This window comes from Bidens hawaiensis, unplaced genomic scaffold (genome assembly GCF_021521415.1).
Source record: "Bidens hawaiensis isolate Kalapana, Puna unplaced genomic scaffold, B.hawaiensis_p1.1 tig00028293_1, whole genome shotgun sequence".
Taxonomy (NCBI): domain Eukaryota; kingdom Viridiplantae; phylum Streptophyta; class Magnoliopsida; order Asterales; family Asteraceae; genus Bidens; species Bidens hawaiensis.
In genome coordinates, this window is record NW_027494615.1 from 193,982 (window position 1) to 208,593 (window position 14,612).

General features: G+C 40.8%; 2 protein-coding genes across 2 annotated transcripts; both read right to left on the reverse strand.

Annotated features, from left to right (window-relative positions):
• Positions 1-1,326: 1,326 nt before the first annotated feature.
• On the reverse strand, positions 1,327-11,946 carry LOC143576763 (receptor-like protein kinase THESEUS 1). The gene is made up of 3 exons (XM_077060792.1): positions 11,535-11,946; positions 2,233-3,165; positions 1,327-1,915 (listed from the first exon to the last, which is right to left on the reverse strand). The coding sequence occupies exons 2-3, from the start codon at positions 2,761-2,763 to the stop codon at positions 1,346-1,348; spliced, it is 1,101 nt and encodes a 366-aa protein (XP_076916907.1). The 5' UTR covers positions 2,764-3,165; positions 11,535-11,946; the 3' UTR covers positions 1,327-1,345.
• LOC143576757 (putative receptor-like protein kinase At5g24010) lies at positions 11,490-12,782 on the reverse strand. The gene is made up of 2 exons (XM_077060783.1): positions 12,779-12,782; positions 11,490-12,670 (listed from the first exon to the last, which is right to left on the reverse strand). The coding sequence occupies exons 1-2, from the start codon at positions 12,780-12,782 to the stop codon at positions 11,490-11,492; spliced, it is 1,185 nt and encodes a 394-aa protein (XP_076916898.1).
• Positions 12,783-14,612: the final 1,830 nt, after the last annotated feature.

A 14,612-nucleotide genomic window follows, 5' to 3' on the forward strand; every position in this document is an offset into this window, starting at 1 on the left:
CATCGAAAAGAAAATGTACCAGTTTGTCATCTTCAAGGAGGATTTCCATGGAAAGTATGCTGTATATATCCCTTTTCTGCATTGTGGAGTACCTCCCTGGAGACTTTGAAATCTGACCAAGTATTTTTTTGTAGCTACTGTTCAATTTGGCCACCCGTGTTTCATAAGCCTCCTGCATATTAATTCAAGAATCAAAAACTATATTGCAATGTATCATAAAGAAAACTACTGCTGATCACTTAGGGTGGTGGGGTCTGTATTTTAAACTACTCTTAACACCTGACCACAGTTTTATCATGAACTATCTTGCATGGACTACATTAAGGGGTGGTGTTACTCTTTTCAATCACCCTAAAGAGTTCTAATTTCTAATTATAAATTACTAATTAAACAAGATTAAACACAAATAAATAAGAACTTTCATTAAAAATAAAAATAAAGATTATATTATTTTTTTTAAAAAAGAGAGAGAAATGGGAGATTAATTTTTTTTTTTTGAAAGGAAAGCTTTATAAAACAAGAAACAACCAGGTTAGCTAACCATTTTTGCGATATTTACTATCGATGATCATTTTTTCAATTACGTGGCACGTATCTCTTTTTTTATGTCATCATGTCTTGTTCTTCGACCTCCAGGAAAGATAATAGAGAAATGGGAGACTACTATCCATGAATAACATATCATCATAATCGTCGGGTGGATTGTATAGGTTTAAGTTTATATTCATCTTATAGAGAGCAAAGTAGTATAGAGAAATATAGAGAACAAAATAGTATAGAAATGATTATCGAATAGGGTGTAGAAAATTATTGGAACAGCTACATTCCACTCACCACCATCGGGCAGTTATACCCGTGAGCATAACCCGGAAAGCAAAATAAGGAGGGTGGTAGGGGTGTACCTGGGTACCTGAAGGCACTACCCGCATCCCACCCTCAGCACCACCACCCTTATGGTGAAGATTGTCAGAATGTAAAGATTTTCATGTACAACTAATTAAGACTATAAACTTACTTGAAATTCCAAAGCTTTTTGAAGTTGTTCCACCACCTTACAAGCCGTGGGTCGTTCTTTTATATCTCCATCTAAGCATTGGAATGCAATCCTTCTAAATGTAGAAAATGCTTTCTGCGCAATTTGTTCCTTTATGCCTTCAAACACTATGTCCTCAACTCTTGCTATTTGAAAGTGACGTTTAACCAAAAAGTCTAAAAATTGACTTTTGTCTGTGAAGTCCACTTGATATGCCGGTCTCCCACACAAGATCTCAAATAAAATCACACCAAGCTTGTATATATCAGATCCTTCGGTCAAGTGATGCGTTTCCGAATGCAACGGGTCACATTATCCAAGGGAGCCTACAACATCATTCATGAGATACTTAATCTCCGTATTTGCTGGATGTGTTAAGGCATGCTCAAAACCACAAATTTTCTCTTTCCAATCGTTAGTTAGTAGAATGTTGGAACTTTTTAAGTCATTATGTATCACCACATCTTGTCCTCCATCACCCCCATGAAGGAACTTCAATCCGTTTGCAACATCAATGCATACCTTAAGTCGTGTGATCCATGGAAAGCTAGTATCCTTTAAATACCGAGTGAGCTGACCCTTTGATGCATGCTCATAAACAATGATTTTTTCTAAATTTTCTTTGCAGTAGCCTACAAGACCGATGATATTCTCTTGTCGATACTTGTAAAGAACTTCAAACTCTTTCAAAAATCCATCTTCTTGACTAGTTGTGCTAAATTGTTTTACATGAACTTCCTGATCCAGCCGTCTATTATTGTACTTAACTGTTCCTTTGTAAAGCATCTCACATCCTCTCATAATGCTGTTATCATTAGTAAAGTTTTCTACGCTAAATGTTATATGCTCACGTGAAATTTTGAGGGGTTTCATCGTGTTTTCCTGCGAATAACAAACACTAGATTTGAAGGTATGTCGATTGTCATAATGTGAAGAAAACAGAAACTGAACAGAAGCATGTGCATACCAATTTGCACGATGAAATTGTAATTCTCACAATTTCATATGTGTTTATATAAGATATATAAACCGCAAACGTTAATCATTACTTCTCATATATGTCTATGAAATTATAGACTACGCATTAACATAAATCCTACATTTCTTTTAAGATAAAAATTACTAAACTATCTATGATCTGGAATATGTATTCTTAATCATAGCCCTGCCAAGAACGTAATTTTAAAGTATTTCCTTACTTGAATGTATAATGCTTTCGTAAGTTCCTTCATGACTTCTCCAATTGTGGGACGCTCTGCCTGAGTTTTCGCTAAACATTTACACGCAATTGTTTCAAATACAGCCAAAGAATCATCAGCTGGTTTTTCTTTTCGAGTAAAACTGAGTTCACAAACGTCTTTTATTAATTTCAAATCTAGCATTTGTATTAGCTTTCCCTTTTCATTTTCCAGATTGAAACGTGAATCCCAGGCCAGCTTCCCAGAGAAGATCTCCAACAAAACTACTCCAAAGGAGTAAATATCTGAAGCTTTTTTTAACTTACCTGTCTTCAAATATTCTGGATCCCAATAATTAGGTGTGCCTGCAAGATGCATTGTATTGATGGTGATCGCGTGTTGAAATTTAGATAGCCCAAAGTCGGCGATCTTTGCCTCCCGATTCTCACCCAGCAGAATATTATCGCTTTTGATGTCACAATGTATTAACATTTTCCTGTCCTCCATTCCTGTGTGCAGGTAATTCAATCCTTCTGCGATACCAATGCACATCTTCAAACGTTCTTCCCACGTAAAATTAGTCAGGTTATCAGTTTTTCACAAATAATCACTCAAACTTCTGTTAGAAACGAACTCATAAACAAGAATCATTGCACTCCCTTCAACACAAAATCCAAGCAGAGACACAATGTTGGGATGCTTAAATCTAGTGAGCACATCAAGTTCGGCAAGAAACCCTTCTTTTCCTTGATCGCCTGTTTCACTTGAGATGCTCTTTATAGATACAGCGTTCGATGTTTAAAAAATTTCATCTTTACACTTTGTTTTCGTTTTGAGGTTTGCGTGGTATACGGAACCATATCCGCCTTTCCCAAGAAGACGACTTTCATGAAAATTATCTGTGGCGATGATTATATCCCTGAGAGGAATCTTCATATGTTCAAAGTTTTGAACCTGCAACGTCAAACGAGGAAAAGAAAACAAAATCAAAATTAATTGCCGGGATGCACTACATGTTGACATGAGTTGGTGGTGTATGAGTTCTGTTGTAACAAGTCAGGTATATCGTATTAATCACCAATTACTTATAAGTCCACAAGTGAGTGGCAAATACTTGGAGTCCAAGCAAGTCTGATACGTACCCACGATGCCATGCGCAATCCAACAATACATAGTGATCTACAACGTGGGCTTTTTATCTTATTGCCTTTAATTTATGTTCATGCATATTAGTTACTAGAGCAGTCGGTAGAAAAGTAGGCATGTAGTTTTTATTCAGTTATTTGTTTATATATAGCCGAAGAAACTACATCAGATTTGGCTTCACTGGCCCAATGAGTAGCGGTAAGACGGACAAGCCCAAGAAGTAAGGCCCAACCCAATGGTATCAGTGCACACCCAGACAAGAGTTCAGGTCAACAACAAACCAGTCGCTATTGATCTGGTTGCCAGACAGAATTGTAGCATACGTACTCCTGGAGGAAAGGAGATGTCCAGCGGATAATAGCAAGCTTCCTGCCAAAGTCAGTGAGAGGGGAAAAACCAGTGGACAATAGGCTAGACCCTAGGAGTTAACGGTCCATGAAAATAATCCTCGGGGATACTACATACGTATACATCTTTATTGTAATAAGGCATGTTGAATCAATATAATAAAACTTCCACTCACATTGTGCATGGTCATCTTCGTCTGAAACGAACAAGCAAGGCCTCACTCACACTCACACACGTAGTCTTGTAATAATTCATTCAAGGTCTCAACATTGGCGTCATCCTTGGGACTTGTGTAAATAACAGTCCCACCCACAGTTTTAGACAAGATGACCGACCTGAATCCAGACGAAACACTGTTAATGTTCAAACCCATTTCCAGCGACGAAAGTGTACTAGTAACGCCGGCGGGGAACGGAGTAACAGATCTGCCTAAAACAGGTCCACCTCCGGGAAACATGCCGGAAATTGAAGGACCGGTGATGATTGAAGATGAGAAAGAGAAGGAGGACCAAAGACCGAGGGTAGAAAAGGGGAGAATTTCTGGAGAAAAGTGGGATATAACCCCTGAATTCGTACGGGCCCACAAAGACGCACTCAAGGCGTGCCTAGAAGAGCAAGAAAAGAAGAAGAAACTCACGGCGGTCAAGACACGCCTGTCGTTTGAAACACCTGGGCCAGAGGAAGAGGAAGAGGAAGAGGAAGAGGAAGAGCCCAGGAACGTGCAGTGTAAGGATTCCAATGTCTTTTGGAATCCCTGGTCATCCTCATTTCCTCCTTTAAATGAAAAGAGAAGAAAAATATGTGTCGGACACACTGGATACTCCATACCGTCAGTCTGATACGTCAGATGTGTCAAATTCACCCGGCGAATAACGGAAGCCACTCTGCCCCCTAAGCTCCATTATCCGTCCACCGTAGACAAGTACGACGGAACTCAGGACCCGGAAGACCATCTTCACGCCTTTCGCGGAGCAGAGATGGTAAATAGGTGGTTCCCCCAAACCCTAAAGGGAGGAGCACGAGTTTGGTTTGACAGTCTTGAACCAGGAAGCATAGACAGTTATGAGGAACCGAGGGGAAAGTTTCTACGAAACTTCAGCAGCAGAGGAAGGCTATGAAGAACCCTCAACGAGATTCTACACATTAGGAGGAGAGTTGAAGAAAAGGTGGAACAGTTCATGGATCGGTATGTGGCCTAAAGCGTGATATTAAGGGGGTACCGGAAGTTATGCTGATAAGTGGTTTCATAAATGGGGTAAGATTTTCTCAGTTAACAGAAATGCTAGGAGAGGAATTTCCGGGTACCTTTGACCAACTGATGGACCGGGTGAGAGCTTTTGTCAGGGGGAAGGACACGGGGTCCAAACTACGGGAATGGGAAACAAAAAAGTTGAGACCTAAACGCCTGGTAGGGAAGAATGTTGGAGGTCCCAGTCCCGGAAAGAGTCGGACACCATTTGAAAAGGTCCGTTTTATGCCATTTCGACCCCCCAGAATTCACTCCACTTACACACCCACAACATACCACCCGCCCCGATTTCCCACTGGCATGCGTCCCGAAGGAAACCGGTATATGCCCCCTTATGGTGAAAAGCAACTGCCGGAATGGGAAGACGTACTAGTGGCAGACAAGGCCAAATACCCACCCAAGACATCTGGCCCCTTTAAGCAAGTGTACAAGCCCAATCCCCAAGGGTATTGTAACTACCACAAAAGTCATGGCCATGCCATCGAGAATTGCATCCAACTGAAAAATTGTGGGAGCAACCTTGAAATCTGGGCAGTTGCCCCTTCCTTCCAGGGGATCCCCCTCAAAATTCAAAGAAGAGGACGAAGACAAGAATTTTGTTGACATGATACGAAGAAGGGATGAAGAAGGGGAAGACCCGGGAAGGATTTCCAAGGTAGGGAGAGTAGGGTCCTTGGTTTCGAGCATGGCATGGATGAAAGCTAAAATATCATTCCCTGGTCTGGAGGAGGAAGATGCCAGAGAAATGCCTTTGAATATCTCGGCAAGTGTAGCGGGACACCGGGTAGCCTGTGTCCATGTCAATGGAGGAAGTGGGGTAGAAGTCATGTATGAGCACTATTTTTGTGAGGCTGCAGAAAGAAATCCAAAGCAGGTTAGAGGAAGATGTGTGTCCGTTAATGGGATTCTCAGGGGAGGTAGTATAACCTCTAGGTTCTCTAATCCCATTCACTCTCAGGGATGGAGAGAAAGCAAGAACGGTTTATCTCCCTTTTCTCCGTGGTGCGGGCACCCTCAAAATACAACATCATGTTAAGCAGACCAGGAATGAAAGCACTTCGAGCCGTTCCCTCCACGATTCATGGGTACATGAGATTCCCCACTCCAAAAGGGATAGCTACTGTCCGTTCCTCCATGGGAATAGTAGCTATATTAGAAGGGGAACTAAGCCAAGGAAAGGGGTGGAGGAATTGAGTCCCAATTATCTGACTGAGGTAAGGCTGGTCTGAAGGAGGTGCTACTCCGTAACACTGATGTCTTCGTATGGAATAATGAAGACATGACCGGGGTCCCTCGGAACTTGGTACATCACAGTCTGGACGAGTTCAATTGGATGGAGACAATCAAACAAAAACAGAGAAGTCTGGGCCCGCAGAAAAGCCATGCAGTGCTGGAAGAAACCTCTAATCTTTTGCAAGCAGGGATTGTACGAGAGGTTAAATATCCTCGATGGATATCAAACCCTGTCATCATCGCGAATCGGACAACAGTTGGCGCATGTGTATTGATTTCAAAGATTTGAATAAAGCTTGCCCAAAGGATTCATACCCTCTCCCCAAGATAGAAAAGAAGATAGAATCCCTGGCCCAGTTTCCTCTCAGATGCTTCCTAGACGCCTACAAAGGGTACCATCAAATCCAAATGGACCCTAAAGATGAAGAAAAAACAACATTCTATACCAATATGCCAAGATGCCTTTTGATGGGCATATTCCAGAACTCAGCATAACAGACACAAGCCATCTATTACGTTGAAAGAGGATACGATGGCTTCATGTTCCACCATCCCAAAGGTAATACATGATGGAATACACACATAACCTAATAACCAATATATGTAATTTAGCTATCTTGTAAGTTAATTTTAACAATTTATATATGTTGAATATATATGGGACTTTTCGCTACACCAAGATGCATTTTGGTTTGAAGAACGCAGGGGCAACTTACAAGCGCTTCATGGATCGACTATTTGATCAATATAGAGAAAGAAACATAGAGATATATGTCGACGACCTCGTCATCAAAAGCACAAATGAAGACAGGATGCTTGACGACATCAAAAAAACCTTCAACACACTCAGGGAGGCTAACATGAAACTCAACCCTGGTAAATGCTCGTTTGGAGTAGAAGAAGGAAAATTTTTGGGGGTTTTAGTTACCAAGGAGGGGATCAAATCCAATCCCGAGAAGGTGGAAGCCTTACTTCAGATGGATTCACCAAGAAACATCAAGGAGGTACAAAGACTTAATGGGAGATTGGTCGCTTTCAACCGACTCCTTTCCAAGATTGCAGAGAGAACCCTCCCGTTCATGGTAGTCCTGAGAAGAAGGGTGAAAAAGAACAAGTTTTGTTGGGACTTGGAGGCCAATAAAGCCTTTTAGGAATTGAAGGCCCATCTATGCGAGCTCCCGACAATCACAGCCCCGCAGCCAGGGGAGGTATTGGTCCTTTACCTCTCCGGTGCTTATGGTCGAGAGAGGAAAGGCCCAAATCCCTATTTACTTCGTCAGTCGTACATTAAAAGGTCCCGAGGAAAGGTATTATACCGTTGAGAAGCTAGTGTTGTCCTTGATTTACACGGCAAGGAAACTAAGGAGATATTTCCAAGCCCATGTGATATGGGTCTTGACTGACAAACCCCTTCAGCAGTTCCTCATGAAACCTGGAATATCGAGCAGATTGGCCAAGTGGGCAATAGAGCTGGGGACCTGACAATCGAATATAAACCTAGAGCCGCGTTGAAAGGGCAAGTGATAGCTGACTTCATCACTGAAACGACATTCCCTGAAAAAGAAGTATTTATGTCCCAATAGAATCACCTGGGAGACGCTGAGCCCGAGGTCCCAACGAACCAAGAAGAACCTTCATGGAGCCTTTACACTGATGGGCCTCGAATGGCGATGGAAGCAGAGCAGGGTTCATCCTCATTAGCCCTGAGGGTATAGAGTTAACTTATGCCATGCGGTTGGACTTCCCCAGCGCTAACAACAAATCCGAATACGAGGCCCTCTTGGCAGGGCTGAGGATGGCAAGAAAAGTCAAGGTGCAGCGTATTAAAGCTCATGTCGATACACTGCTAGTGGCCAATCAAGTGAAGGGGGATTATGAGGCTAAGGACCCTAAAATTGTAGAGTACCTGAAGAAGACACAGGAGTTGTTACAAAGTTTCAAAAAATCAGAGGTCATCCATATCGCACGAGGGCTAAATAAAAAAGCAGACGCTTTGAGCAAGTTGGCGTCTGTTGCCTTTGATCATCTGGCAAAGGACGTCAAGGTTGAGACTATCAAGCAGCCGTCAATATCAGAAGATACCATCGCCAGCATAGAGACGCCCGAGCCCAATTAGATGACCCCGATCTATCGATACTTGCAAAAAGGAATCGTGCCCAAGGATAAACAGGAGGCCCATAGATTGAGAATCCGGCCCTCCATTATGAGATCATTGTGGGAAGTTTGTACCATAGGTCCTACCTGGGACCCTCACTCAAATGCATAGACTACGGGGAAGCTGAATATGTGGGATGCACATGGGGGCGAAGATGGTTGCAGCCCGAGCCACGAGAGCTGGATACTATTGGTCAGCCATGTTTATAACTCAAGAAAATACGAAAGTGTGACAGCTGTCAGATCTATGCCCTCGTGACTCGAAAACCTAAGCTCAACCTCGTCCCGGTCAGCTCATCCTGGCCGTTTCAGAAATGGGGAATATACATAGTGGGTCCATTCCCTGAAGGGTCGGGGAAGGCTAAGTTTTGGTAGTGGCCATAGATTATTTTACCAATGGGTAGAGGCTAAACCCCTAATAATGATCACGGGGAAACAAGTGAAAAGGTTCGTGTGGGAAAACATTGTATGACGTTTTGTGCTTCCTCACAACATCGCAAGAGACAACGGGAAACAATTTGCTGGGGAGACGCCTCAAGGCATAAGGTTGGTTGTTGTAAAGCCTGAACCGGTTCCTAACCTAGCTCCACCAGAAATGCCACTACCAAAGCAACGTCCCCATCACAAAGGCCCTGGAGCTAGGCTGTTGTTTCTATTGTTTATTCTGCAGATGCACCATAGGAGGACACCCTGACTGTTTTCATATGGTCGTCCAATAATGTTATGAATGGTTGATGGACTCGCTAGGAGATTCACATAGACTAGTGATGTGAAAGTTTTAGATTTCCCACTTCCTCCTCGGTCATGATACATGTGTTAGCATTAGATTTTGTGGGTATTTTTTTAATTCTGGTGTATTTTAAATCTAAATACAATAGGGGTATGCTTACTATGGTTTGTACTAAGCATTAGAATGTATAGATTACTAATTAAGACACAAGACTGACATTATTAATTCAAATATAATTTTAATAAATTCAACCCTTATTTCATGCCTTGTTATATGGATCTATTATTGGTAGGTGTTTATATTAATTGTATATTTATTTATTTGGTAACCTCCTCTTGATTTTAGCATTCTACTTTGGTTATATATATATATATATATATATATTAGGGTATAACTTGTGTAATACACGGATGTTTAAAAAATACTATAAAAAAGTTAAATTTAATAACGTACGTAATAAGCTACACCTTATTGATTCACAAGATATACATAGTGATAAATAACATTTTATAATTCATAAATATCTAAAATCTCAATTAATAAGACATTTAAAGTTTAATTTGTAACTTTGTTATTAATTCTATAAATGGTAATAGCATTAGTTGGCATTCTAGTTTGCTACTATAGTTGAGTGACATGTGAAAGAATGATTTTGCTTTAATATTATATAAGTAGATTGTAAAGTAGTACGAAAATAAAATAGCTCTATGATTGCAAATACAAATAATTATTTTTGTTATTACTTTGATGTATAGACCTTGTACCCCGCTTGCATATGTGGTTGGTTTTCATACTCGTTAGCTATATGTGTTTATTTTCTCTGTTAAGTATGATAAACAGCTACTGACAATTTCGTTCTCCTGTTTTGTATAACATTTCATGTACATTGGGGCCAATATGTTGGATACTCTTGATGGTTCGGGTCGGGTCAGAAGCTGGTTAATGGTTCATAGGCTAAGTATTTTAGTATTTAGTCACATGCTCGTTTGTTTAACAAGTTTTAGTTAGTGGGTTAGATAATGGGCTTGTTTTCCCTAGTCTTTAGGATGAAGTTCACGTCTGTTTCGAGTTAGTTTGTTAAGGTTATTTAATAGCTGGTCTATTATTCATTGTATGTACGCTTTCATTCAATCAATAGAAAGAGTCGATCAATAGTTGTGATCAAAACTGATTGTGTTACGCTTTAAAAGATGAAAGATTTTAAAGTTCAGAAACTTTTATCATTAAAAAAATGCTTTGACAATCAATCAGTTATACTATATAGCTAGTAGATAATTGAAGATGTAGGTCCCAGCAGAGCCCAGTTGGACCCGCAAGACTCACCTTGAAAAGGGACGTCTGCGCAAAGACCAACTGGTTCCGCAGGACCCACCATGCTCAGAGAGATGAAGACCTTACGCGCAGTACGCAAGCTGTTCCGCAGGAAAAGCCTCCCAATGGTGAAGTACCCCGCCTGTTCCCGCAGCTGCGGATACAAGCAATCAGGGAAGGCTACCCGCACTAATAGCAAGGCTACACGCACAAGGCACTAACTCTCAATAATTCAGTAATGTCACCTGAAGAAGGAATGAGCAAGGCGGGAATACTCCCGCCCAAATAAGCCAGTCCGTACGCTTCTGGAGGATCTTTTGTACTATACCTGCCAAGGTATGGACAAAATAGACAAGATCTGACCAAAGCAGCCCATGAACCAATCACAGGGTGACAGCTCACTGACAACAGTACGACGAGCAGCACGCTCTAGTACTTAATGTCACTATCAGCCGTTGCCTACTCACCAACCCTCATCGTGGCACGTACATAGCCTGCAGTTGGTGGAAAAGGAATAGTACACAGCCGGCCATGTCACTATCAGCCGCTGCCTACCCACCAACCACCAGCATGGCACGTGCGTAGCCCACAGTTGGTAGAAAAGGAATATTATACAGCTGGCTGTACCTGCTTGGAAACCTACCTTCGGCTATAAATACTCCAACACCTTGGAACAGTATCATTATCTTATTATATACTATCTTATACCATCACATATCTTATCTGCTCTAGCTATTTCTCTTAATTGACACTTATATCCAGAGCAATCTAGTCTGATTCTCACGCCGGAGGGTGGTCACAAGGAGGTACCCCCCCTTCTCAGTGACGAGCTCACGGTGTCTGTTTTGCAGGTCATCAGAAGAATAACCATCTTTGCCGGACCTAACCCTCGTGGGAAACATCTACTTGACCCTAAGATTATCTGTAATCTGCCGGGGTCACTTAGTGTTTCTTCAATAATCAAACTGTGTAATCTTCTCAATCCAATATATAAAAACTTAGCTTCGATTGTAAGTATTCTATATGTATTTTTATTTAGTGACTAATGAATTATTCTTCATTTGGTTGGATACTTTATGATAAGGAAAACATTCGAGCTACTTAGAATTAAGATAGAGAGCAAAGTATTTCTAACTTCAAAATTTTACTTACTTGAAAGTGTAATGCTTTATCAAGGGACTTGATGACAGCTTCCAATGTAGGGCGTTTTCTTGGGGTCCCCAAACATTGATATGCAATTTTGAAGTACGCATCCAAAGAATATTCAACGGGTCCTTTTCTTTGAGCATAACAGCACTTTTGATCTTCTTCCATTAACCTAGGATCTGTTATATTCTTAAGTTTTCCTTCATTGAAGTGTTTGTGTGCCATGAATGCAAACACATTTCTATTATCCGACATATACCGTGGATCATAGGCCAACGTCCCAGTTAGAATCTCAAATAAAATTACTCCAAAAGAGTAAATATCGTCTAAAACAGATCTTTGGCCTGATGGTGAGTAAATATCATCTCTAAGATGTCTTAGGGCTAAAAATGAATAAATATCTTCTCTATCATGTCTTTGGGCTGATGGTTTCCCAGGTTCCGGTGGATCTTGATAGGTTTTCATCCATAACCAAGCTCTAAAGTTCTCAAGTCTTGATCGCCACAAATATGAGCATGAACTGAATTTGGAATCTCTAAAGTTGGCTATCTTTGCTTTCCACTTTCCATCCCATTTCAATGTAACATTTGCACTCAGTATTCCTTGATGTATCATACCGTGGCTCTGTTTGAGCTCGTTGCTGTGAAGATGCTCCAACCCACGTGCAATATCCAGGCAGATACGAATCCGTTGCTCCCAAGTAAGATGGGTTAGGTTGCTCGTGCTTCCCAAATTGTCATCGAGGGTTTCATTAAAAGAACACTCAAAAACAAGAATCTTTTCAGACTCTTCATTACAAAAGCCAAGAAGTGGGACTAGATTGTCATGCTTACAACCAGCAAGCAGTTCAAGTTCTGCATAGAAGTCTGTTGCTTTCCAGTATTTATGATTGATGATGCGTTTAATAACCACTGCCTCTTTTGGTCGTTCAGGTTTATAGCTTAACTCTGCTTTATATAGGATATCATCCAGCTGATCATGTGACTTAATGCAGTATGTATCAGCAAAATTACCTGTGGCCCACTTTATATCATCAAGTTTAATCCTCCAGGTTGCCAAGTTCTTCACCAAGTTCTTCACCTGGAGAAGTGTGTGGTAACAGAATATAAAACGACTGTTGCTGGCCCAATTATTAAGAATAACTGATATAAGATACGGTTATGTCATTAATTGTAACTGATATGATAATATCTTCTAGGGTTTGGATCAAGTGTACGTATGAGAATCAAATCAAATAGTGTAATATATACACATGGTGTAATTATAGTGTAGTGTAATAACAACATATTGTAATTACACTACGTACTTGTATATATCATTACACTACTTGATTCTCACAGTTAGCACGATAATTTAGTCTGTACGTTAACTTTCCCTCTATCTTCTATTAGTTATAAGAGACATTATCGCCTAACTTAGGATAGTTATTGTAATTATATATAACATATATCGATGAATGAGAAAAAGGCAAGAATCATTATGTGATATTATCTCCTTCATGTATCACGAGTCTGACCTATGCCGCCACCCTTCTTGGGCAGCCGGACCTTCTTCCCATCACACTTCCATCTCTGATAACACCCTCTCTCCTCTTCATCTAAGATGGAATAAAAAACTCATCCTTGTAACATCCCGAATTTTATATTAATAAATAAAAGAAGTCCATGATTTAAAAACGAGTGTTAATATTTAATTAATATTAAATATTGAAAAAATCATGGACTTGGGTAATTACATGGATTAAGATGGTGGGATGGGCCTTAGGTCCATGTGCTTTAAGGGACATAAATACCCCTTAAACCATCCTAAAACCCTAACTTCCCATTCCATCTTTCCATAATCCCTACACACACCCAAAACACACACACAACCCGAACCAAGATCCGGAGACGAGAACCCGAGCTTGTTGGTGCTAGATCGTCATGACGGACCAAAGCAACATCAAAGACCAGCTCGTGTTCGTGTTCGACTCGTTTAAGGTACGTTTAGGATCGGAAATCATTTAATTAGGTTCGGATTCATCTTGAAATCATAGATCTGTCTTAGTACGGTAAAAACGAATCCAACGAGGCCAAACTTACTGAAATTGATTACAGATTGATAGGTTAATCGTTAGCATGAAAAACCCATATGTATATACATGAATCGCAGCCTGTAAACCCGATGTTTTGAACGATTGAATGGTTAGGGTTTGTAGGCGCTGCTTAGACGATTCCGTTGATACCTAAATCGAGTTGTTTGGTTAAGAAACGATGATGATTTTGGGGATTAAGGACGAACAGCGGCGGCTGCTTCACAACTTCGCCTAAGCTAAGTTCGCCTGATGAGAACTTCGCCTAAGCAAAGTTCGCCTGATGAGAACTTCGCCTATGCTTAAGTTCGCCTGATGACAACTTCGCCTATGCTAAGTTCGCTTATTGTTAAGTTCGCTTAATGATAAGTTCGCTGGAATTAGCAAATTAGAAAATAAATTAAAAACCTAATGAAAAATGTGTTAAGACAGTTAATGGAAATAAAATTTTTCCAAGCTGACCTGGCAGCTCGACCCCAGCCAGGGGCTCTGCCCCTTGGACCTGCTAGGGGCTGCCGCCCCTAGAACCCCACTGCCAGGGGCGCTGCCCCCGGACCCCGTTCGTTGGGGTTATATAAAGATAGAAATACAACATGAGTAGTAGTAGTTAATTGATACGTGTAACCTATATACAGTTAGCAGAACACAGTTAAAGAGAGGAACCACGATAAACAGAGAAAAGAACCGCATTCAGGTGAGTTTCTAGCCCCATTCCTTGTTATGTTTTTCGGGGCTGTGTGCATACTCGATGTGATCAGTTAATACACTTACCTTAAGTGGTAAGTGTATGCCATATATGATATATGTGATAGATATGAATGATTGATTGTCGGTACGCGAACGATCTTCGGATATTGCGCGTACTGTCAGGTTGTAAATAAATATATGAATGTTATAAATGGATGATGTATGATCGTTATGAATGAATGCTTGTCGGGGCGTGAACGATCTTCGGATATTGCACGGACCGACAAGAAGTACGATAAATGAATGAGGTGAAGAACGCCTAGAGT